The sequence below is a fragment of the Leptodactylus fuscus genome, chromosome 2 (genome assembly GCF_031893055.1).
Source record: "Leptodactylus fuscus isolate aLepFus1 chromosome 2, aLepFus1.hap2, whole genome shotgun sequence".
Classification (NCBI taxonomy): Eukaryota; Metazoa; Chordata; class Amphibia; order Anura; family Leptodactylidae; genus Leptodactylus; species Leptodactylus fuscus.
Window position 1 is genome coordinate 66513155 of NC_134266.1, and position 23577 is coordinate 66536731.

The following is a 23577-nucleotide window of genomic DNA, read 5'->3' on the forward strand; positions in this document are numbered from 1 at the left end:
AAACATTCCAGAAGAGAGAGAGGTTAAATATTTTAGTAAGGTAAGTCGTGACAGCAGGCGACAGAGATTGGGGAAGGGGTTACTACTGCAGGTCGTAGGGCGAGATGAAGAAAGTAGCTGGGAGACTTCATCTTCTGTAACAGTTTCAAAAGATGAGAATGGACAGTCGGAAGTGCGGTTGGTGAGGGGATCAGTACTATGGTAGGTGTGGGAATCAATGCCACCTGGGGATTGGGCAGGTATTTTCTGACGGTCTTACCAATTTTGTCAGCTTTATAGGATCTTCCCATCATACACAATGGCCCTAATAGTTATTGGATAGGAATTAATTGTGCAAGGCTGAAGAAAATCAATGGATACAGCTAAAACCTGTCACTGCTGATCCATTCCTGTAGTAGATGTAATTTTTGTAATTATTGATGTGATGCCCAGTGATGGTTTATCACATGCGAGTATCCAGTCTCAACCAGATGTGTATAAGCCTCAAGTATTAGTATGTTCATCTTGCACCATCTTTCAAGGTTGCGGGACTTAATTCTGGTGTGAAAGTCGCCTATTTAAATTTTATTTTTGCTGGGCTTGCTCTTTTCTGAGCAATAGCCAATATATTTTTTGTCTGTGTTACTGCTTTATTGCCTTTACACCAAAATAGCTGTATTAAAAGGGTTGTCCACAAATTGGACAAATCACAAAGGAGGCAGTGGATGATGTAAAATTAAAAAAAAAAAAAAAATAGGCACTCGCCTGTCCCTAGCTCTTATAGTGTTGACCAAAAGTATTGGCACCCCTGCAATTCTGTCAGATAATACTAATTTTCTTCCAGAAAATGATTGCAAGCACAAACTCTTTGGTATTAATATCTTCATTTAATTTGTCTTCAATGGAAAACCACAAAAATTATCGTCAAAAAGCCAAATTGGATATAATTCCACACCAAACATAAACAAGGGGGTGGACAAAACTATGAACTTTAAGAGACATCCTGCAGCCCATTTCGTGGTACTTGCGCACAAGAGTTTGGACCAGCTCTAAGTAATTTTCTGCCTTGTGCTTACCAAGGAAACCTCGCACCACTTGAAGAAAACTGTGCCAGGCCACTTTCTCCTTCTTTGTGAGTAGATGAGGAAATTCTACACACTCCATCACCTTCTTTATCTGAGGCCCAACAAAAACACCAGCTTTGATCTTGGCCTCAGACAGCTTCAGAAAGATATTTTGAAAGTATGTGAAAGCTAGGGACTAAAGATGATCGAGTAGTGAAATATTCGATATTCGTTTCGAGTATCCCCTCAATATTCGACCGAATATCGAATCCCATTATAGTCTATGGGGAAAAAATGCTCGTTTCAGGAGAAACCCAAATTCAACTAAGGAGAGTCACCAAGTCCACAATGACACCCCAGGAAATGATGCCAACTCCTCTGGAATGCAACTGGGACAGCAGGGGAAGCATGTCTGGGGGCATCTAACATGCCCAAGTCCCAGTATTACCCTATTATCACAGCCTATCAACTAGACACTTTCCAAACTCAATAGAACCTCTATGAAAGTTGAAAAATACTTGGAAACCTTCTTTCCTCCACAATAGTATGGACAGAAACACAAATTTAAAGCTAAAGAAACCTTAGCATGCACCCCTTTAAATCACGTTGCCCATGACAACCACAGATGGCATAGGCAATGGGAAATCCAACAACCCCCACCCTTAACTGTCATTGTTTATGTGTGTGTGATGTGGTGAGACCTCCAAAAATTACTTTTCCGGCATTTCACGTGAGCCCTTCCAAATTAAGTTAGAGGCCCGTAAGCTGAGCTACCAGCAGAGATTGAGGCCCTTGAGGTGACTTGAGCCTTGCACCAGCGGAGTGTTAGGCCCTTTTAGCGAGTTGCGCCTTGCACCAGCAGAGTTTTTGGCCCTTTGGATGGATTGAGCCTCTAACCAGCATAGTTTTTGGCCCTTTGGGTGAGTTGAGCCTTTAACCAGCAGAGTTTTTGGCAGTTGAGGTGAGTTGAGCCTTTAACCAGCAGTGTTTTTGTCCCTTTGAGCCATAAGTCCAACTCCGACAAAGACAGGCAGGGGAAAGGGAATCCAATTTATTAAGAACCCTAATTAGAAAATCGGGTTGGGAGGAATTAGGGGAATAAAGGTTGCAAAGCGTGATTGGCTGGCCCTCAAGCCTCCCATGCAAGGTTACAGACCGTCCTAAAGGTCAAGGATACAAGTAGTAGCCTCAAGGATACAGGAAGAGGAGATAAGAGGGGCAACACGGTGGCTCAGTGGTTAGCACTGCAGCCTTGCAGTGCTGGAGTTCTGGGTTCGAATCCTGCCAAGGGCAGCATCTGCAAGGAGTTTTATGTTCTTCCCGTGTTTGTGTGGATTTACTCCCATACTCCAAAGACATACTGATAGGAAAAAAAAGGACATTGTTATTGTTATGGCTGACAATCTACATAAAAAAGGAGATAAGTATGACAGACCCACCCCACCTCTTAGAGTGGGTGGCGTAATAAACAGTGGGAAAAAAATGGAGGGAAAAGTTGAAATTGCAGGAGCTATCAAAATGGGTCTCCAGGAGGAAGGTGATATTAGCATTAAGGGCACGCAATTCCGTCAGGGCTAACCTATGTTTCACATTGGAGTTGATACAATCCTAGCCATGGGTAAAGACAAGGGAGCAAGAGCGAATTAGGAGGAGCTTACCAAAAGGAGATCCAGGAAGCACAGGCGCCAGAAGTGTGGTATTGTGTGAAGAGGTGCGTATCTAATCTTACGGCATGTGGTACTGTGTGCAGACCCACGTATCTAATCCTCCCCCCGTGTGGTACTGTGTGCTGAGATGTGTATCTAATTCTCTGGCTTGTGGTACTGTGTGCAGAGGCATGTATCTAATCCTACAAAGTGTGGTACTGTGTGCAGACACATGTATCTAATCCTCTCCTGTGTGGAACTGTGTGTAGACGCACGTATCTAATCCTACGGCATGTGATACTGTGTGCAGACGCGCATATCTAATCCTCTGGCGTGTGGTACTGTGTGCAGACGCGCATATCTAACCCTCGGTCGTATGGTACTGTGTGCAGATGCATGTATCTAATCCTCCCCTGTGTGGTATTGTGTGAAGAGGCGCGTATCTAATCTTACGGCATGTGGAATTGTATGCAGACACGCATATCTAATCCTCTGGCGTGTGGTATAGAGATGAGCGAGTACTGTTCGGATCAGCCGATCCGAACAGCACGCTCGCATAGAAATGAATGGACGTAGCCGGCACGCGGGGGGTTAAGCGGACGGCCGCCGTCAAAGCGGAAGTACCAGGTGCATCCATTCATTTCTATGGAACGTGCTGTTCGGATCGGCTGATCCGAACAGTACTCGCTCATCTCTAGTGTGGTACTGTGTGCAGACGCGCATATCTAACCCTCGGTCGTGTAGTACTGTGTGCAGATGCATGTATCTAATCCTCCCCTGTGTGGTATTGTGTGAAGAGGCGCGTATCTAATCTTATGGCATGTGGAATTGTGTGTAGACGCACGTATCTAATCCTACAGCATGTGGTACTGTTTGCAGACGCGCGTATCTAATCCTCCCCCATGTGGTACTGTGTGCTGACATGCATATCTAATTCTCTGGTTTGTGGTAATGTGTGCAGAGGCATGTATCTAATCCTCCAAAGTGTGGTACTGTGTGCAGACACACGTATCTAATACTCCTCTGTGTGGTATTGTGTGAAGAGGCGAGTATCTAATCCTACGGCGTGTGGAACTGTGTTTAGACTCGCGTATATAATCCTACGGCATGTGGTACTGTGTGCAGACGCGCGTATCTAATCCTCTGGCGTGTGGTAATGTGTGCAGATGCGTGTGGTACTGTGTGCTGAGATGTGTATCTAATTCTCTGGCTTGTGTTACTGTGTGCAGAGGCATGTATCTAATCCTCCAAAGTGTGGTACTGTGTACAGACACACGTATCTAATTCTCACCTGTGTGGTATTGTGTGAAGAGGCGCGTATCTAATCCTATGGCGTGTGGAACTGTGTGTAGACATGCGTATCTAATCCTACAGCATGTGGTACCGTGTGCAGACGCGCGTATCTAATCCTACGGCATGTGGTACTGTGTTCAGACACGTGTATCCAATCCCCGGAGTGTGGTACTGTGTGCAGACGCGTGTATCTAATCCTTCGGCACGTGGAACCGTGTGCAGACGAACGTATCTAATCCTTCAGTGTGTGGAACTGTGTGCAGAAGCGCGTATTTAATCCTCAGGTGTGTGGGACTGTGTGCAGACGCGTGTTTCTATTTCCTATGGCGTGTGATACTGTGTGCTGATCTGTGTATCTAATCCTCTGATGCATGTATCTCAGTTTGGATATCAGAGTTGTATTGTGCATGTGGAGTGACTGTGTGTATTGCAGTTGGAATATGAGTGAAAGACTTGCAGGTTTGTAAAGGCTAAGGGGGGGGGAGGCATTGTGTTTGGAAAGCTGTATCTCAGCAACGGTACGTCTGAGGGAGTTGGAGTCTTGTCTGAAACCTTCCCGGATACCTGAAGTATCTCTGTACCAAATTTGGTGAAGATCGGTCCAGTCGTTTGGTTTGCATTAGAGAACAGACAGACAGACAGACAAGAATTCATTTTTATAATATAGAGAGACAGGGCACTATGCATTTCAGAGCTAGATGCTCCTTTATCAAGTGGAATAATTACGTGTGATGTTGTGAGATTGTTGCAACAACAAATATGTCTTGAAACTTTACCACAAATATGGATGGCAGCGGATTTGTCCTATATCAATGGATTAGACGTCAAATGATGCACAAAAGTGGGAATTGGTGGACAGCCCACGCTCTTTGCATACTGTAGATTAATTTAAGGTCTATTTATTGGACTTGCTATGTGGTGGAGTTGCATCTCAGAACGGGATAAATCCGTAAATTAATCTATACAAAGAGCGCAGGTTGTCCATCAATTACCCTGGGTATACCCACCTAGGCTTTGTGCATCATTTGACGTCCAATCTGTTGACACATGTGAAATCCGCTGCCAACCATACTTGGGGTAAAGTTGCTTTGATGGGCTAGTCAGGGAAGATATGTCCTTAAAAACAGTCCATACATACTACCATCACTGAGACAAAACCTTGGGACATTTTCCTGTCACCCTCTTTTTGGGCATGCTCAGCATATATAGTGCCCATATCACAAATAAAGTGACTGATAGGGTATGTTCACACAGCGGAATTGGAAGAGGAATTTAAGGTGGACTTTTGCTTCATATTCCTCTTCCATCCCTCCTGCAGAGCTTCCCACAGATATATGGAGTTAGTCAGTGGAGTGTCTTGTGCCATGGACTCAGTGGCTGAATCAGTTTCTAAGATTGAGGGTCAGATTGGCTCACTGCCTTACATTGAAAACAAGGCATAATCAAGGTGGAATCTGACTCAAAATCAGTGCAAAATTCAACCACGTTAATGAGCCCTTACCCTGACTGCACAATAGAGTTGCCTGCTCTTCTGGAAAGTTGCTTCTTTCTTCAAGTGCAGAGTTAACCCGAACTTCTGCAATTGGTAAAAATTACTGCAGCGTGATATTTTATCACAAAAGACAACAAAAAAACAATTAATATTGACATTGGAAGCACTCATTGTCTGCTAAATGTCCAGGAAGGGAACAGTGCTAAATATTTCAGCATTACTTACTGCTCGTAGCTCCCTAGAATGCGTGCCCCTTCCTTTCTCCCGAGCTCACATGGTGATATGTGCCAGCTGCAGAGCTGAGAAACGGGAGCCTGGGAAACAATGAGCGATCAATCACACTACTCACTCCCTGAGGCCCCACTAAACTATGTGGGGGGGAAAGGGGCCATTATACTGTCTGTAAGGGCAAATCGGTGTCATTGTACTGTCTGTGGGATCAAAAGGGGGCTGCTATTCTGTGTATGAAGCAAAAGAGGGTCATTATACTGTGTGAGGGCTGAAGGTTGCCATTATTTTGTGACCATCTCATTATGCAGGATAAGGGGATAAAGGAGAATTTAAACAATGTGTTTGGTATTACCGTGTTTCCCCGAAAATACGACAGTGTCTTATATTCATTTTTGCTCCCAAAGATGAATTATTTTTAGGGGGTGTCCTATTTTTTTTTAATGAAGAAGAATTCACGTTTATTGCTGAACAAAAAAATTGAACATTTATTATATACGCTCACCACAGCACAGACATTGCACAGGATAATAGCGGCGGGACAACAGCAGACTGTGTTCTCAATCTGGCAGTAGGGGACAACAGGGATAGCAGCAGGCAACAGGAGTCTTTATGCATTGCCTGTATATTTATAAGTCATGGCTGCTGAAGGGAACATTGGTGGCAGTCTTCATGCAGGTAGGTAGGGGACGACAGCAGTGTTTATTAAAAGAATCCCAGCTGCATGTGTGCGTTCTGTTTGGCCATGCTTTCAAACGAAAACTTTACTATGTCTTACTTTCAGGGGATGCCTTATATTAGACAATTCAACAAAACCTCTGCTATGTCTTACTTTCAGGGGATGACTTATTTTTGGGGAAACAGGGTAAGGAGGCCATTATACTGCATGAAGGGGCATAAAGGGGTTATTATACTGTATGGATGGACACTATAGGAGCTGCGATTGGACAATTATGCCCCAGACTTTGCCATCCGCTAACTCACTGCCATGTAGAATAGGAGAACTGTAGAAAAAATTTCTACATGTAGCAAATAAAAGTACAGCAGCTTTAAGGCCACGACATGTCAATTATAGCTGCAGGTCACACCCACTGTTTTCAGTCTTTGCAATGTAAACGCTTCCACTAAGGAAGCAACTCCTTCAGGGTTTTGTGTAGCAAAACCACCCGATTCTCATCAGACTCTGCTGCACAGACTCCAAAGCATTTTACAATCCCTGCAATCTAGTAAATTCCTTCCACACATTGCATAAAAATACCCACTGTGGAAATGCTGCGAATTCCAAAACTGTCACGTTTTTGGAAATCTCAAATACAACTACAGAAAAGCCGGCAGTTTCCCTATAAGTATAATTTAAATATAAAAACACTGCCGATTTTCTTTGAAAAGCTCTGCGGGGAAAACTGTGATGCGCTTCTGCTGCAGTTTTTCCTGCTGCAATTTTTGACTATGGTTTATTAGGGTATGTTCACATGGTGGAAAATGAAGAGGAATTCCTCTTCATTTTCTGCCACTGGCATTTTGGCCGCGACGGGATATCGATGCAGTGCACCAGCATTCTGTTGCGGCATCCGGCTCCTAATTAGGCCCGGATGACTGGGGAGGGAGACTCAAGCAGCGAAATCCATGGCAAGATCGAGCAGGACGCTTCTTATTTCCGCGTCCTGCTGCGGTCTGACTCCCATTGACAACAATGTGAGGCAGATTCCGGAAAAAAATGTGCTCCGAATTCGGGGTGAAATCCCCAGCAAATTCCTCCGCGTGAACACAGCCTTATGTGTGGCCTTGGACAAAACGATAGATACCCTTCAGAATCCTTTATAGTTAATGGGGTCTGTGTGCAGTTTTAGAAGCCCCCCTCTTTTTTTTTACTGTAGAGGCTTTTAGAGTCACACTGTAGCCCCATGGGTTATGCCACACGAACCTGGAGCCGGCCCTGCATCCCACATTGTATCAGTCACTTCTATTCCTTTGGCTCACACACATTTTCCCGCTTGCTCTTGTCAGAGAAGTTTATGACTAAGATGCAGTTCCCGCCCATTTATCATCAGACTCTCCACAAAATAACCACACAGCTTGCGTGACGTCACTGGCGGAATGCAATAAGGCCACGCCCCTCCAGGCGTCACGCCGCGGTGTCGATAGGAAAATGTCAGGCCGTTCAGTGAGAGCCGAGACCCGAAGCCGGGCCAAAGATGACATCAAAAAAGTGATGGCGGCCATCGAGAAGGTCCGCAGATGGTGAGCGCTAGTTCAGAGTCAGTAAAGTGAGCGCCACTACTGTACTAGGTGGGTGAGGTGCTCGCTCGTTTACAGGGACCCCGGAGCCGGCAAATAACTTGCCAAGGGGGATCAGCTGATTGGTGGAGCTTTGGAGTGACGTGACCGTAAGCCAATCGGATGTCGCCTCCCTGTAGCTGAGCTGTCACCATCCCTCCTGTTACTAGCGGCGGGGCGTGTCCAGGTGGCAGCAACATGGTTGGAGGACGTGAGCAGGTCGGGAGATTCCGTGATTGGATAAACAGATCACTGGGCGAAGGGTTATCCTGTCAAAGTAATCCGGTGCGTGTGGTTGCCATGGAAATGGGCCAGAGATGCAGATGAGGGGACAGTATGGCCTCGATATCATTTGCATGTTGATGACGTAATGGGTTTTTTTTATGTAGGGGGTTTGGTGGCGCTGACAGTGCAGGAGGATGATGGCGGTGTTATTGGTGCTGTATATGGCACTGGCATCGCTCAGATGCTGGGCAGATTACAGGGTGCTCTTGGTTGGGGGTGTGAAGCTGCAGAGACACACACATATATAAATAATATATAACATACTCATGCAGGTTGCTTCACCCAGTAATCCACATTTTAATGCCCTGGTTACCATGATTGCAAGCAGTGGTGTAGCTAAGGCTTGTGGGCCCCGCTGCAGTCTTTTATCCGGGGCCCCTACCTCATCCCTACAGCAGATTCCTGATAGTGATGGTTACGGGAGCTGAGGAGATTAATCCACTTTAGTGTGGCTAGGGGGAATCTGTGGGTCTCCTTGGTTTATGGGCCAGATAGAAGCTGCAGTCTCAATACTGATGCCAGTGCTTATGGACCTGTTGCGACCCCTCAAGTTATGCCCCTGATCGCAAGTGCCCAGGAGGCCTCTGCATTGACCTCTGCACTCGGCTCCTCTCAACTTGTCTGAGTGATAGTTGTTACCACATTGGTACTAGTGCCATCACCAAAGAGGGGCAGGGGTGGCATGGAAAATATCATTACCTGGGCACTTGCGAGCGAGATGCAGTGTGGATTTCTCACTCAAGCAACCTGCAAGATTGTTGTCCAAGGCGTGTTTCCATTGTTCTCCCCATTCTCTATACGGTGCTGTCCAACTCCCTTTAAACCTATATTGACCACAACTCTTTATGATAAAACAACATTTCATAAAATACAGGTTTCCATCAGAGGTCTGGAGTATTCAGATTTCGGAGTCCAGTGACTGCTCTACTCACACATACTGTGTTAACACTACTTAAAATATACCATACAAACTTTATTGCCATAAATCTACTTGGAAGAACTGATGTCCCATAGGGTATATACATTTGGGCTTTAACAAATCTAACCAAATGACATCTGATCATGGAAATGGTTCTAGTGCTGGGAATGTACCATTGATTCTTTGCTTGGTCTACTATAGATCTATTATTTTCTGAAGATTATCTGATGTATTCATGTGTGATATGCCCTTGTTTGTTTCAGGGAGAAGAAATGGGTGACAGTTGGTGACACATCCCTGCGGATATTTAAATGGGTCCCTGTTATTGATGGAAGAGATGTACGTATACAGTATTTAGTGGATAAATAACAGTAAATGTAAGTTATTAACAAATGATCTGCTAACTAAAGAATTCTTTAGGATAGGCAATCAATAGTGTCAACCTGATAAGCCAAGGCAGCTGAAGAGGTGGGGTTGGGGGTGACACATTTTTACATAGTAGCATTTGTAGATGTGAACAAACTGTAATAGTCAGGCTTCCCCGCCTCCCCTTCAGCCCAACCAACAGTTGCAGTTAAGTGAGAATATATAAGATAATCCTTTAATAGTCCCACAATGGAGAAATATACAGTGGGACAAATTTATGAAGCCTCTCTTAGATGTCCATAGCAACCAATCACAGCAAAAATTTAATTCTTGAAAATGCTATGACTGGTTGCTATGGGCAACTGAAATGTTTTTCTTTTTTTTTTAAAAAAAAAAAAAAAAAAAAAGACAGTTTTCATAAATCTGCCCCAGTAAGCCTAGAATTACATCTGTAGAGTTCACTCCATTTTTCCATTTCACATTAAAATTTAATGGACTCTAAAGATGGATCCATTAAATGATGGACATTGGAGTCTGACAAATCTCATTGACTATAATGGGGTCTGGCGGGTTTCCATTTTGGTGTCCATTATTCCCCTGAGTAAAAATGAGGCACTTGCAGGACTTTTTTTTTATGTTCATGATCTTTTGCAGAATCTGCTGGTGGCTTCTGGTGGAACCTCAGATGCAGAAGTGAATGTAGCCTTTTCATGTGTATAGTTGGTAAAACCATTTTTTGTATTTAATATTTTGTCTTTATATTTTTCTTTAAAGTGATACATTTTGAAGTAAAGATTAATTTTTCATGCTTTACATGCAATTGCATTTAACAGCAGAATCTCCTGCATGACAAATCTACAGCGAAAGTGGGGAAATCTAAGATGTCATATTTTCTACCACTAGTGAACCGGCTAAATATTATCTATTGATCTATAGAAAGTTCATAGGATCACCATGCAACTATATCTGTGTGTTAAACCACAGATCTCTACCCAACAAGATTCACGAAGGATAATACAAGGCAGCAACTACAACTAGGTTCACATCTGCGTTCGGGTTTCCGTTCAGGGAAACTACTTGGGGACCCCCCAAACAGAAAACTAATCCGCATAAAAAAGCAGTTATCGTAGCAAACCCGCGGGACCCATAGACTGTAATGGTTTCCTTCTGGTTTTTGCCTGAAAAGGGCAAAAAATGTGAAGAGAAAAGCGCTGCTTGCAGTGCTTTCTCTCTACATTTTTCATGCAGAGGGGAACAGAATCCCGTACAGAGAGCCAATGTATGTGTGAATCGAGCCTCTGTGGCATTTGTTCCATGTGCAAAATTTCAGCGTCTTGCTCAGAAGCCTTTGTCAAGCAAAGTCATGTTGCCCGTGGAATCAGTACCACTAAATGTTTGTTGTGGGTTTTTTTTTCTTTTTTTTCTTTTTTTCTTCCTCTCTCCTCACATACATACATACATACAATCGGATTCTTCTGTTTTGTTTTTTTATCAGAAAGAGAAAGTGAAAGGAAATGCTACTTTGGAAAATTCTTCATCCACAGCCAACTCTTCGCTTTTGCTGGAATTTCAGGGTAAGATATAAGTACCAACAAAACATTAAAAGAAAACCTATAAATTATGACACCAAAATTGAAAAGGCTTTTGTAAGTTTCAAAAATATCTCCTGAGGAGAGTGGCCATCTAAGAGCCCAGCTAAAAAGGTGCCTGAAAATATGTAATTCTTGTGCAAACAAAGAAACATTGAAGTATATAATACAGTAAGGGTGGGTTCACATCTGCCCGCTTTAAGCAATGTTGCTGGGTTTCTTCTGCCCCGAGAAACTGGACAGGGGACGGAAACCCGGTAGTCAGTTTTCAAACCCATTTAAGTGAATTGGTGTGAAAAGTGAGCGCCCATGAGTGTTTTGTACCTGTCCGCGGCGAAACCAATTTTTTCAGCCAGACTCAGTCGGACATGCAGGACTTTGTGTCTGGTTAAAAAAAAGGTATTGCTGTGGACAGGTACAAAACACTCACAGGCTCTCACTTTTCAAACCCATTCACTTGAATGGGTTTGAAAACTGACTGCCGGGTTTCCGTCTCCTGTCCAGTTTCTCAAGGCAGAAGGTGGAAACCCAGCAGGATTACTTAAAGCAGTCATGGGTGCAGATATGAACCCGCCCTAATTCTGTTTCCTAGCACTGTCACTGCAGAGGATAATAAAGTAATCTGTCCCCACAACCCAGCATCAACTCAGTCCTGTAGATATATAAGTTAGGGTCACCTGAATCAAATGGTGTTCCCTCCTTGTGAATCGCTGCCTCCATCGCAGAGATACAGGTTTCTGTTAATATTAAGGTTTCTGTTAATATACAAATCCATTTTTGGACCAGTTAGGACTTTGCCGTTTACCTCTTTGGAGCAACTGCAACACCCTTGCATATTGCCAAAAGCAACGATAACTTGGCAACAGAGGCACCAATTCACTGGGGGGAAAGCTCAATTTGAGGCAGATGACACTACCCTATCGATGTGCAAAGCTGGGTTGCTATTCTAATCATTACACAGTGCCCATCCAGATCATTAGAAGGTTTTAATTTAAAGGCTTATCAATTGATGATGTGTTTTTTAGGAAAGTTCATAAATATTAAAATCTGCAGGATCCCTTTGGATCAGCTACTTAAACATGAAGCAGCAGTGTGCTGTGAGTTCCTCTATTTAGGCCATGTGATGTCATGTTCATTGGTCACATGGTCAGTTTGCAGCTCAGTCCCATCAATTGGATGGCACTGTAAAATATATGCCGTTGTGCTTGGTCTTCTGTGAAGATGATGCATTTCTATTCTGAATGATGCAGTCTCTTCAAACAGCTTACTGGCAGGGGGCCCCTAAGGAAAAGCTCTTGCAGGATAGATGGGTTTTTATCTAATTAAATAATTTTCTTAAAATGTTGAAATATGTGCAGGGTCTTGTGAGCAGTCTGTTCTATTACTTCCGGTGCTTTCATACATTAGGACCTATCAGTTTTTCTGCTACTAATAATCACATCATGGCTGAAGCACATTTTACATTTGACTGCTCCAGCAATATTGTTTTTGATGTTTTGGTCTTATGACAGAGCACAGATGTGAATAGAGCGTTTTTGGTTGTACCTATGACATTCTATTCATAGAGTTGTTTATTTTCTTACAGATGAAACCAGTAACCAAAGCTCCTTGTCAGATGTATACCAACCAAAGGTGGAAAGCAGCACCTCCAGTCCAAGTCCCACACATAGCGAATCCCCTAGTCCAGTACACACAGCTGACTCCCAACCTCCAACACTGGGACAAGAGAGTCTGGATGGTAAGGGTGCATGACTTAGACCCTTGGATAGGAAACGAGGAGAAGCGCCCGTATTGTCTTTGCTTTCCTTTCACCAAGAAGAAGAGCACTATGCCTATTTTGTCTGATTTGCATGTTACATACAGATCATTTGTACAAATGTAAAAATAACTGTATTAACTAAAAATCTCCCCTAGATGTATTACATGTTGGCATTTAGAATTTTTCATGATTAAGCTAAATATTATTTGTAGCACATAGACAAACCTCTATTTTTGGTCTGTATTATTGTATGGTCATTATTTCCATTTTGTTAACCTTTTTGGCACACAGAAGGTACATAAAAAGCTATCAGAGCAGTAATCGTATAAATCCAATTTAGTTTGTTTGTTTGTTGCCAAATGGAAACTGTATAATAAATGAGCATGTCTTTGTTGTGCTATGTTTTTCACAGTTAGGGAGCGTTCACACTACCGTCTGTGTCCAACAGGTAGTGTCCGCTCCTAATGTCCGCTTAAAATCTGGCACGGACATTAGGAGCGGAGACTAGCTGTGTCCATGACACCTGTCATTTATTTAAATGGCGATCGGGTGAGTTCTTTTGCACTCCGTGCCCTTCCTTCACTGTCCGCATGTAAAGATGTCTGACTTTTCAAGCGGACAGAAAAACCCTACATGTCGGGTTTGAACGCCCCCTTAGTCTAGGGATACATAGTGTGAACATGCTGTAAGCTGCCACAACACAAAAAACACCAGAAATTGTGTGGATTTTGGGCTTCCTGGAGCTTTTAGCCTTTGCAAGCCAAAGGCCATAGGTGAAACCCGCAGCAATATTTGATATGTTGCTGGTTAAAATCCACAAAACAGGTCACTTTGCCATATAGGTTTTAGTGACAGCATGCAGATGGGATGGGGAGCCGTCTGCGATTCCTGCCTATGTGACCCTGGTTTATACAGTCTTCTCTAAATACAGAGAGCCTGATGTAATTGTATTTTTTTTTTCATGTATACTATTGGTATAGATTGACTTTCTGTAGAAACTACTCCTGAATCCTTTTTTAATTTTAATACAAAAACACATCAAAAACTGCAAACAGTTTTTTTTTAGTTAGTGGTCCGTTTCTCCATACTAGAGCCCAACTCTACATGGATAAAGTCTTGAGATCTAAGGCTGGCCATATACTTTAGATTTTGATGGCTGTCGTATGGCCTTCTGATTGATGATGTTGTTCCTCAATAACATTAACAACTAAACTGCCTGATCAGGAGGAAAGAAAGATGCTGATGAGCAGACTAAACACTGGTATTTTTAGCCGATCTATTTTTGGTAGGTTAAAGTCTGCCATCGACCAGCCAGATAGTGCGCTGAATTCAGCGCACTGTTGGCTTTCTAGCGGTATGAAAAACCGCCTATTCCCCAGATAGTGACAAGTCCTCTTTAATACTGTAGTTTCAGCGCCCGATATGTCAACTATGCTCTCTGTGAGGTGGGATGCCCCAGACTGTCTAATTAGCATATATATAGGTGGAGGTTAGAGAACAAATGGCAATTGCGCCAGACTTGGTAGAGTGGCGCCTATTAAATGATGCAAAGAGTTGGAGGTGTTGAAGAACACCGGATGAATGTACTGGCTCATTTGTGGCTTTACCTCTTCAGCTGAACAAACTCTAAGATTGTAATGAGTAGAAATATGTATTAAGATTTTAGTTAGTCTAGGATCTCTTTGTATTCTACAAAACCAGAGTTTAAAGGCGTCAATACTCTTCATGCCATGTATCTTTGTTGTACAGCTTACACATAGGAAGACCTCACTTGTAATTTCCATTCACTGTAATTGTTGGTTGCTGTTTGAGAGACAACCTTTGTATATTTTTCAGAGCCTTCTGTGCCTGCTTCTGAGGTAGCGGATGAACCCCCTACTCTGACCAAGGAAGAGCCTGCTTTATCTGGTGCTCAGGTACTAGTAGATGCCTCATTGTATAGAGATTCGTTCCATTTGGGTCATTTAAATTACATTGACTCTATAACCTTCAGACACACCGCGAACATTCTTTCAAATAAAAGTCTTACTGAATTCCAATATATAAATCTATGACTCCCATAGCCAACTGCCTTCACAACGTGTGAACTTGCAAATTGGGTGATAAGTCGTTCCATCTAACATTTATGACACTGTATCAAGAAATAGTAAAAGTGTTCTTTAGTGTGGGTTCGTGAGCTGTGATCACCAAGTTGTTTGGTTGGGGATCTCTGTATATCCCAGGATATGACAACTAAAGATTGGCATCGATACCATAAACTTCAGTTAGGCCGGGGCCCCACGGGACGGAAATGCCGCAATTTGCCCGCAGAGGAAACTCCGCAGGAAAAATCGCGGCGTTTTACAGTACTTCATGTGAATCCCATCCCCATTTTGTGGAAAATCACAGCATGTCAATTATATCTACGGAAATGGCGGTGGCTTCCCCGCAGATATAATTGTAACAGAAAGTCCGCGGAGGAAAACTACGAACTACGATGCGTTCATGTTGCAGTTGTTCCCACAGTGCTTTATCGCTGCGTTTGTGGCCTGTGGGGCCTTAGCCTAAAAGTTATTTTACTGCAATCTATATAAGTCTCAGTGAGTCATTTAAAATGGATTGAGTGATGCTGAGATCCCCAATACATAGACAAGGAAGTATGCCAACGTTCAAAATATCACCATGACAAATAAAGGTTTGAGAACTCTGTGTATCTTCAGCAGGATTATCTGGACCAATAACTTTAGTTGGATACATCATTTTCTCTGTTGACTGTGTCTCATTGATCAATCTGAAGTTAATGTATACAAAAATAATTTATTCAGTATCTTATCTTCTATGCGTAATTGACGTGCACTAACCCTTTTACTAGGGTCATTCCATATCAAGTGATCCAAATAGGAATATTTTTTTTTACCTGACGTCTTTAGATTTTTTTTATTTTTATTTTTTATGAAGTACAACTTAAGTTAATTACAAATAAAAAGTTTTGAATTTTTTTCTTCATCAGTTAATTTTTTATAGACTTCTAAAGTTTTGAAAGTGTGAATTTTGGCCTGGTATGGCTTTACATTTTTTAACATATCTTGAGCTAGAATTAAGATAAATAGGTGGGAGAGGCATCATTTTTCTCAGAGCGATACAGGCTTTCATTTGATATGTCTCAAGACGATGTTTCTTTATATTTTGTTTTGGAGAAATCAAATTCAAAATTTTGATGCGCAATTGTGAAAAAAACGTATGTTTTAAAATTGTGAAAAAATGCATTTGTGTTACTTGTGTTCTTGGTTTATATTTGTACAGGTTTTCAACTTGGGACCAAATTGGGATCAATTTTTTTTTATTTATTTTTTTAAGCCTTGAATCATCTGATTTTATGTTTGTGTGGCTTCTTCCTTTTTTCTTTTCAAATTACAACTTGCTGAATTTAACATTTATATGCAACAATAAAAAAACATAAAAAAACAAATACTGTAAGTGCCAGAACAAATACATCTTATCATCAGAACACAGCTTGTTCAGCATTTTCAACCTGAATGCATTGAACAAACCGAAAGAAAAAAGCTGCTCATATCCTCAAGTGCAATTTTCTAAATAGTCTCATCCTAATTATATGTTAACAAGGTTAAAAGAACCAATATTTATAACACCTATTTCTACATGTAACAATTGTTTTTTTATTATATCACTAAACATGTAATTTATTAAGAAAAATAGTCCAGTAGATAAATCCTCATTCTATAAAATATGAACTAATCAAACAATTAATAGGAGGTTTATAAACTACCGGCCTTTTATCATCAATTTGTCCTTTCTAGTGAGTGAAATGTAATCTTGTCCATAAGCGCTTACTAGCAATGGCCATTTCCTTTTGTGTCAAAGAGTATGTACAGCCTGTCATGGTGTTAGGCTCCACCTGAGTTAATATCTGATTTTTGTTGACTTGTAAAATGTCTGGTTTTCTTGGATACACAAAGGATGGTGCTGGACCAGAAGGATGCAAAAAAGGCAATTTTATGTCTTCATTTTCACAATCTTTGGAGAGTACAGTAGCCAGCCACCAGCGCCGATCATATTCACAGGTCACATAACCAGTTATGTCATCCATTGCCAATCGTGCTGCCTTCTACCACTTCATGGACTTCACTGTCATTGCTGAATGAAAAAATCCTTGTTTTTATTTCTGTTTCACTACATGGAATGAAAGTGTGGTATGGCTGAGTCCCTTGGATGGGTTCTGCTTCCTGTAACCAATGTTTTAACAAACTCCTCCTCTTCATAGTCCTGGTTTGTACAATACATGAACACACCGCTGAGAGAGTTGGTCCCACTCTAGTGTCATATTACAGGACCTGTATACTGCTAGTCTGACACTAGTTAACATTTACATTTTGTGAGGTGAATCATTCTCTGTACATATCTCACATACAGACCCCACACTTTTAGACCACAGGCTGAACAGATCTGAATTCAAGATTTTCGGAATGACACTGTAATAGTTATATTTTAAAATATTATCCCATCGCGATCCCAACTTGAATTTTGGTACAGATGTGGCTAAGGGCATAGCAGGCCCATGTGCATTTTTTTGAAATTTTTAAATAAAATGTTTTTTTTTTTGGAAATGCGTTTTAAAATTTTGCGTTTGCGTTCACATGGGTAAAATATTAACAAAGATACTCTTGTGACATATTTGGTGAAAGCCTGTATAGTTCTGAGTAGAATGGCGTTTATTTTGTTTCTCTATCTTTTTTCTAGCCTAAGTTATGAGGAGAAATGTAAAGGCAGGCAACACAGAAATTCGCACTTTTTCTGAACTTTGAAAATCAATTAAAAATTCAAAAAAATTTCTAGAATTTTTTTTTCTTCACATTTTGCATTCTCTGACACACTATTACCAAATAACAAAATCTCAAAAGAATTAAAAATATAGAGGGAAAAATCATTGGTTCACTTGACACGGAATGACCCACTACAGAAGAAAATATAGAAAATCCTTTGGAGTCTATCAGAATGAGAACACGCTAGGACAGCTGCAATTCCTAATCTTAATCCGAAAAAAACAAAGAACAGTCTGCATGCTATATCTTAAGAAGCCCACGTGACTAAACACACGATTCCTATAAGATTACACATAATAGACTTCACCATAAAGCAATTCATTTTTAATAAAATTGTAATATATTTTCTACTAATAAAAGGTTAAAATAGTTGGACCAGAATAATAGACTGGATGGGCATAAAATAATATTATACATATTGTGGAAAAGTTGCAAATATGCCCCACAGGTGTAATATCATTATATATTGTAACAGCTAGCAAAACAAACGTATAAGCCAAATATTTAAAAAAAATTATGTAAACTTCCTCAGGAGTTGAGGTGAGGCTCCCATTTTATGCACTTCTCTATTTTTGTGATGTAATATTTGGTTTATATGCTCATCTTTAAAACATAGGGGTAACTATAGACTTTATGGTATGATACCTGGTATCCATCTATATTTTCCTGTGTATTCTTCAATTCCTTTCTGTGAAGTGATATTGATATTACACCTTTTGGGCACAATTGTAAGTTGTTTTTTTTTTTACAATATATGCATCTATAAGGTCCAGTCTATTATTCTGGTCTGTGTTTACCTTTTTTTTAACCTTAGATTAAATAAAAATTTTCTGTGGTTAACATTGGATTCTATTATGTGTTATTTTATAGGAATTGTGAATTACTAATCTTAGTGGTAGTCTTCAGGGCAGAAAGTTCATGCATGTATCAATACAGTGGTATGTAAAAGCTAATGGTGTTGCTTTTTTAATATAGATTGTGAGCCCCGCATAGGGATCACAATGTACATTTTTCTTCCCTATCAGTATGTCTTTGTAGAATGGGAGTAAATCCACGCAAACACAGGGATAACATACAAACTCCTTGCAGATGTTGTTCCTGGCAGGATTTGAACCCAGGATTCCAGCACTGGAAGGCTATAGTGCTAACCACTGCGCCACCGTGTTGCTCTACTATGGTGTTGCTTTCAAAGTACTTGCTTATAGTTGATATGATACTGCAGGATGAATTCTAAATGTGAAATCTGTTCTTCATTCTCCAGGCAGAAGACCCCGATGAGTCTGGAGCGCCCCCTTTGAAGAGAGTGTGCCCTGATGTGCCTTCCCGTCCCTCCACTGCACTGAAAAGCTAGTGCCAAATGAAAATACTTAGAAACCTTTTTCTATGACAGCATTTGAAAGCCTTAGATGACAATGTTTGCACTGGAGGCTGGAAGTTGTGCAATTGCCTTTCAAAGGGAGGGAATGATAACCTGCCTCATAGAGGCCCAGTCCAGAATGCAAAGTGAAAGAATAATATTCTTCTTCATTAATCACATTTGTCAGAGGTACCACGTGGTACTAATGCTTCGGTTATATCTATAAGATGCCACAGCTTACTGTGCCACGTTTCTGCTTTTGTCAGTCAGCCATTACTAAATGTGCAATGTCATGGCTTGTCCACTCTTATATGACATCTGCATAGCACATGCTTGCATTACTGTGTCAGTGAAGGGTGATTCTAATGCCTTTAGACCTTTTTTAGATTTGATATATAAAAATATGATAAAGCACACGTATAGTACACCATTCCCTGCCATATACTAAAGGCCTTTACAAAACTTATCCAGGGAATGATCCTGGCGCTCCTGATGAGTGCACACTCATTTGACATGCCTCTATTTTTATGAAATAAAAAACAGAGGTTTTTCCGTATCATGCACTTATAAATTATTCAATTTTTAGTCCAGAATTAAAATATTTCACAGCTCCATTCCTTATAGAAAACCTATAGAGAACTTCTATATTATGCTACGTTTATATTCCATGTTCTTTTCTAGTATTGAGGACAATGGATGTTAGATGTGTTTCATTACAGCAAAGATATTTTTAATAAATGAACCAATCTGTTTCGTGCCTCTGTGATTTAATTGCAATCAAAGCAACCAAATAGTTTTGACGGTCCCACCTCTGGACGGCCATTATTCCTTTTGTTCCAGATCTGTGACGCTATAAATGGCAGAATCCCTGGTGATATAGGGAAGAGAGTTATTGCCTATTTTCAAACTGGTCTAGGATAGAGAGGGGCTAATGTATTGATCCCTGGTTGACTTCAGCAGGGAAGAGGTTAACGTTAGTATACCTAGTAGTCTAGGACAGTTACATAGTAGATGAGGCTGGATGCAGACATCAGTCCATCAAGTCCAACCTATAACCCTACAATCCCTACAGTGTTGATCCAGGGAGAGGCAAAAAAAAACAAACCATGAGTCTCATGCCAATTGCCCCAATTCAGGGAAAAAATTCCTTCCCGACTCCAAATCTGGCAGTCAGTATAAAAACCCTGGATCAACGTGTCTTTAAAATCTAGAGTCCAGAACTTGTTATATTTTTCTCTTCAAGAAAGACATCCAGGCCCTCTTTGAACTTATTTAATGAATCCGCCATCACCACTTCTTGGGGCAGAGAGTTCCAGAGCCTCGCTGTTCTTTTTTTTTTTTTTTTTTTGTTTATTTTTAAATTTTTTAACATTGAAAGAGTACAACAAGAACGATAAGACAGTACCAGTTTAAAAATGGTCATACACATCATTTACACATAGAAAGTATAAGAAAGAAACCAGATATAATAATAAAAAGAAAACAAAAACAAGGTTAACAGACAAAAACAAGATGAGACAAGAAAACGGGAGGGGAAGAAACAACAAAGGGATACCATGAGATACCAGGGGGTCAGCATAATCACAAGGGCTGGGTGGCCCAAAACGTGTCCCACAAATTCCCAAACAGTACGAAATCGCTCCTCCTAATTATTAAGCACAGCCTCGCTGTTCTTACTGTGAAGAATCCCCTTCTATATTTCTGGTGAAACTTTCTCTCCTCCAGACGTAGTGGATATCCCCCTGTCACTGGCCTAGGAGTAAGAAGATCCTTAGAAAGTTCTTTGTATTGTCCCTTCATGTATTTGTACATTGTTATTAGATCTCCCCGTAGACGTCTTTTCTCTAAACTGAATAACCCCAAGTTTGTTAATCTATCGTTGTACTGCAGTCCACCCATTCCGCTAATCATTTTGGATGACCTTCTTTGCATTTTTTCAAGTTCACTTATGTCTTTCTTGTATATCGGGGAACAAAATTGCGCACAATCTTTAAGTGTGTCCATACCTGTGATTTGTATAGAGGCATAACTATGTCCTTGTCATGAGAATCTAGACCTCTTTTAATGCATCCCATAATTTTATTTGCCTTGGCAACAGCTGCCTGGCAACATTCAAATCTTGTTTGAATGTGCAATGGGCCTGAAACATTTTGAAGCAAAAATTGTGTCTTGAAATCCAGTTGGTGCTCCCTTCTTTTTGGGCCCTACCGTGCCTCCGTACATAGGATTAAGGCCACAAAATGCACATTTTTGAACACGGGAAAAATGAGGTCATCCATTTTGGGGTGTTTTTCTTCATTTTCATGTGTTATGTGCAAAAAAATGGCTTTAAAATTACACTTTTGTGTAAAAAATATGAAAAATTTTTGTTTGACACAAATTTTTTCAAAACCTATGGGGTCAAAATACTTACACTACCCCTCAATGAATACCTTAAGGGGTCTAGTTTATAAAATGCTGTCATTTATAGAGATTTTCAATTGCTTTGGTAACTCAAAACTTGTTAGAATGTGCAATTGGGCCTAAAATATCTGTAAGCAGAATTTGTGTTTTGAAAACCAATTAGCACTCCCTACCTCTTGGGCTGGACTGTATGTGCATACATAGGACTAAAGCCACAAAGTCTAGATTTTTTTAACACAGAAGTGGGGTGATATATTTTGGGGTGTGTTTCTTTTTTTATGTGTTGTGTGCAAAAAAACTGCATTTAAAATACTGTATATTTGAAGAAAATGATTTTTTTTTTTTCGTAATTTGCAAAACCATATTTGTTTGATCAAAATGCTCACTATACCCCTCAAAGAATACCTGAAGGGGTCTAGTTTTCCAAACTGGGTCATTTAATGGGAGGTTCTATCATTATGCCACCTCTATCTGTCTGCAAACATAGCTCGGTACAGGAAAAAAAGAAATTCACAAACTCAAAATTTGCATATAAACTTGTAAGTTGTCTAAATGACTCAAATATGCTAAAATTATATCAAATATGCTTGAAACACAAAAGGAACATTTGGAAATATAGAACCACTAACTTTTTTTGCCCTGTATTATTGTCTATATGTGAGATATCGTAGCTGAAAATGGAAACAAATTTTTAAATTGAAAAATTTTCAGCATTTCCAATTTTTTTAAATACATTTACGCAAGTTATGTCAGTCTAATTTTACCTTCTCAATAAAGTACAGCATGTCACGAAAAAAGATCAGAATCGATTGGATGCGCAATACTGTTACAGAATTATTCACTGATAAAGTTACACATGAAAAATTTCCAAAATTCGGCTTGGTCATTAAAGTCCAAAACAGGCCAGTCACTAAAGGGTTAATATTGCATCTGAGGGGTACAGCATCCAGAACAGCTTTTTTAGGACAGTGCAGTTACGGGTGCTGGTAACATTTCCAGGAGCCCTGCTGTTTATTTACCATGCAGGGTGTAGAAGTGAGTTTGGGTAGTGCAGTGATGCACATTGTATGGTGAATGAGCAGCATGGCATTATTACCTGTAGTTGTGCTGTCTCGGTACAGTAAGGGCCCTGGCGGTGGACCCCTAGAAACAATTCCACTGGTGGGCCCTAGACCACAAGGTTACCTTTACTACACTCCATGCTGCTACGCATATGAAGAAGTGAATGGAGTGCAAGTCATGAAAGCGCAATGACGCTCCATTCCAAGGCAAGAAAGCCTTAGGGGGGGCTATAATTCCCCCATCCTCCTGATCACTGGGGGACCTGACAATCAGACCCCCAGCGATCAGATACTTATACCCTGTCCTGTGGACAGATGATAAGTGTCCATCATAACAGGCAAACCCCTTTAAAGAGGACCTTTCATAGTTTGGGGCACAGGCAATTCTATATATTGCTGAAAAGCCAACAGTGTGCTGAATTCAGCGCACTGTTGGCTTTCCATATCTGTGCCCCGGGTAAAGAGCTTTCGGTCCTGGTACCGTAGCTCTTTACAGTCAGAAGGGCGTTCCTGACAGTGAGGTACGTCCTTCTTCAAAGCAGCGCCTATCGCACTGTACAGTGTGAGCAGGGAGGAACGCCTCCTCCCTCTGCTCACAGTGCTCGTCCATAGACGAGTATTATCATGAGGGGACGGGGGAGTTCCTCCCCGCTCACACTGTACAGCGCGATAGGCGCTGCTTTGAAGAAGGACGTACCTGACTGACTGTCAGGAACGTCCTTCTGACTGTAAAGAGCTACGGTACCAGCACTGCTAGCTCTTCACCCGGGGCACAGATCGGGAAAGCCGACAGTGCGCTGAATTCATATAGAACTGCCTGTGCCCCAAACCAATAATACAAAGATACTAGTTCTAGCCCTTATATTCTAGACACATTAAGTGCTTAAAGTCATGATGTATTACATACATTCTTGGTATGAGGGGGCAGGGGTGTTTTTTATACTATGTTGGTCCAAATTCATTTTGCTTGTGAACTTTTATTATTGTCTGTGGGAATGTAAGATCCAACAACCTGAAATCTTGGCTATACTCTTCTCTT

General features: G+C 41.1%; 1 protein-coding gene across 1 annotated transcript; it reads left to right on the plus strand.

The window, feature by feature from the left end:
• Positions 1-7702: 7702 nt before the first annotated feature.
• BCL7B (BAF chromatin remodeling complex subunit BCL7B) lies at positions 7703-19811 on the plus strand. The gene is made up of 6 exons (XM_075262651.1): positions 7703-7943; positions 9447-9522; positions 11045-11123; positions 12724-12876; positions 14734-14813; positions 18979-19811. The coding sequence occupies exons 1-6, from the start codon at positions 7852-7854 to the stop codon at positions 19066-19068; spliced, it is 570 nt and encodes a 189-aa protein (XP_075118752.1). The 5' UTR covers positions 7703-7851; the 3' UTR covers positions 19069-19811.
• The last annotated feature ends 3766 nt before the right edge of the window (positions 19812-23577 follow it).

Bases quoted from the DNA above. Each gene is read 5' to 3' on its own strand.
- BCL7B (XM_075262651.1), top strand. From the start codon at position 7,852: ATGTCAGGCCGTTCAGTGAGAGCCGAGACCCGAAGCCGGGCCAAAGAT. The intron at 11,124-12,723 runs GTAAGATATAAG...ATTTTCTTACAG, and splicing joins GCTTTTGCTGGAATTTCAGG to ATGAAACCAGTAACCAAAGC. The intron at 12,877-14,733 runs GTAAGGGTGCAT...TATATTTTTCAG, and splicing joins GGGACAAGAGAGTCTGGATG to AGCCTTCTGTGCCTGCTTCT.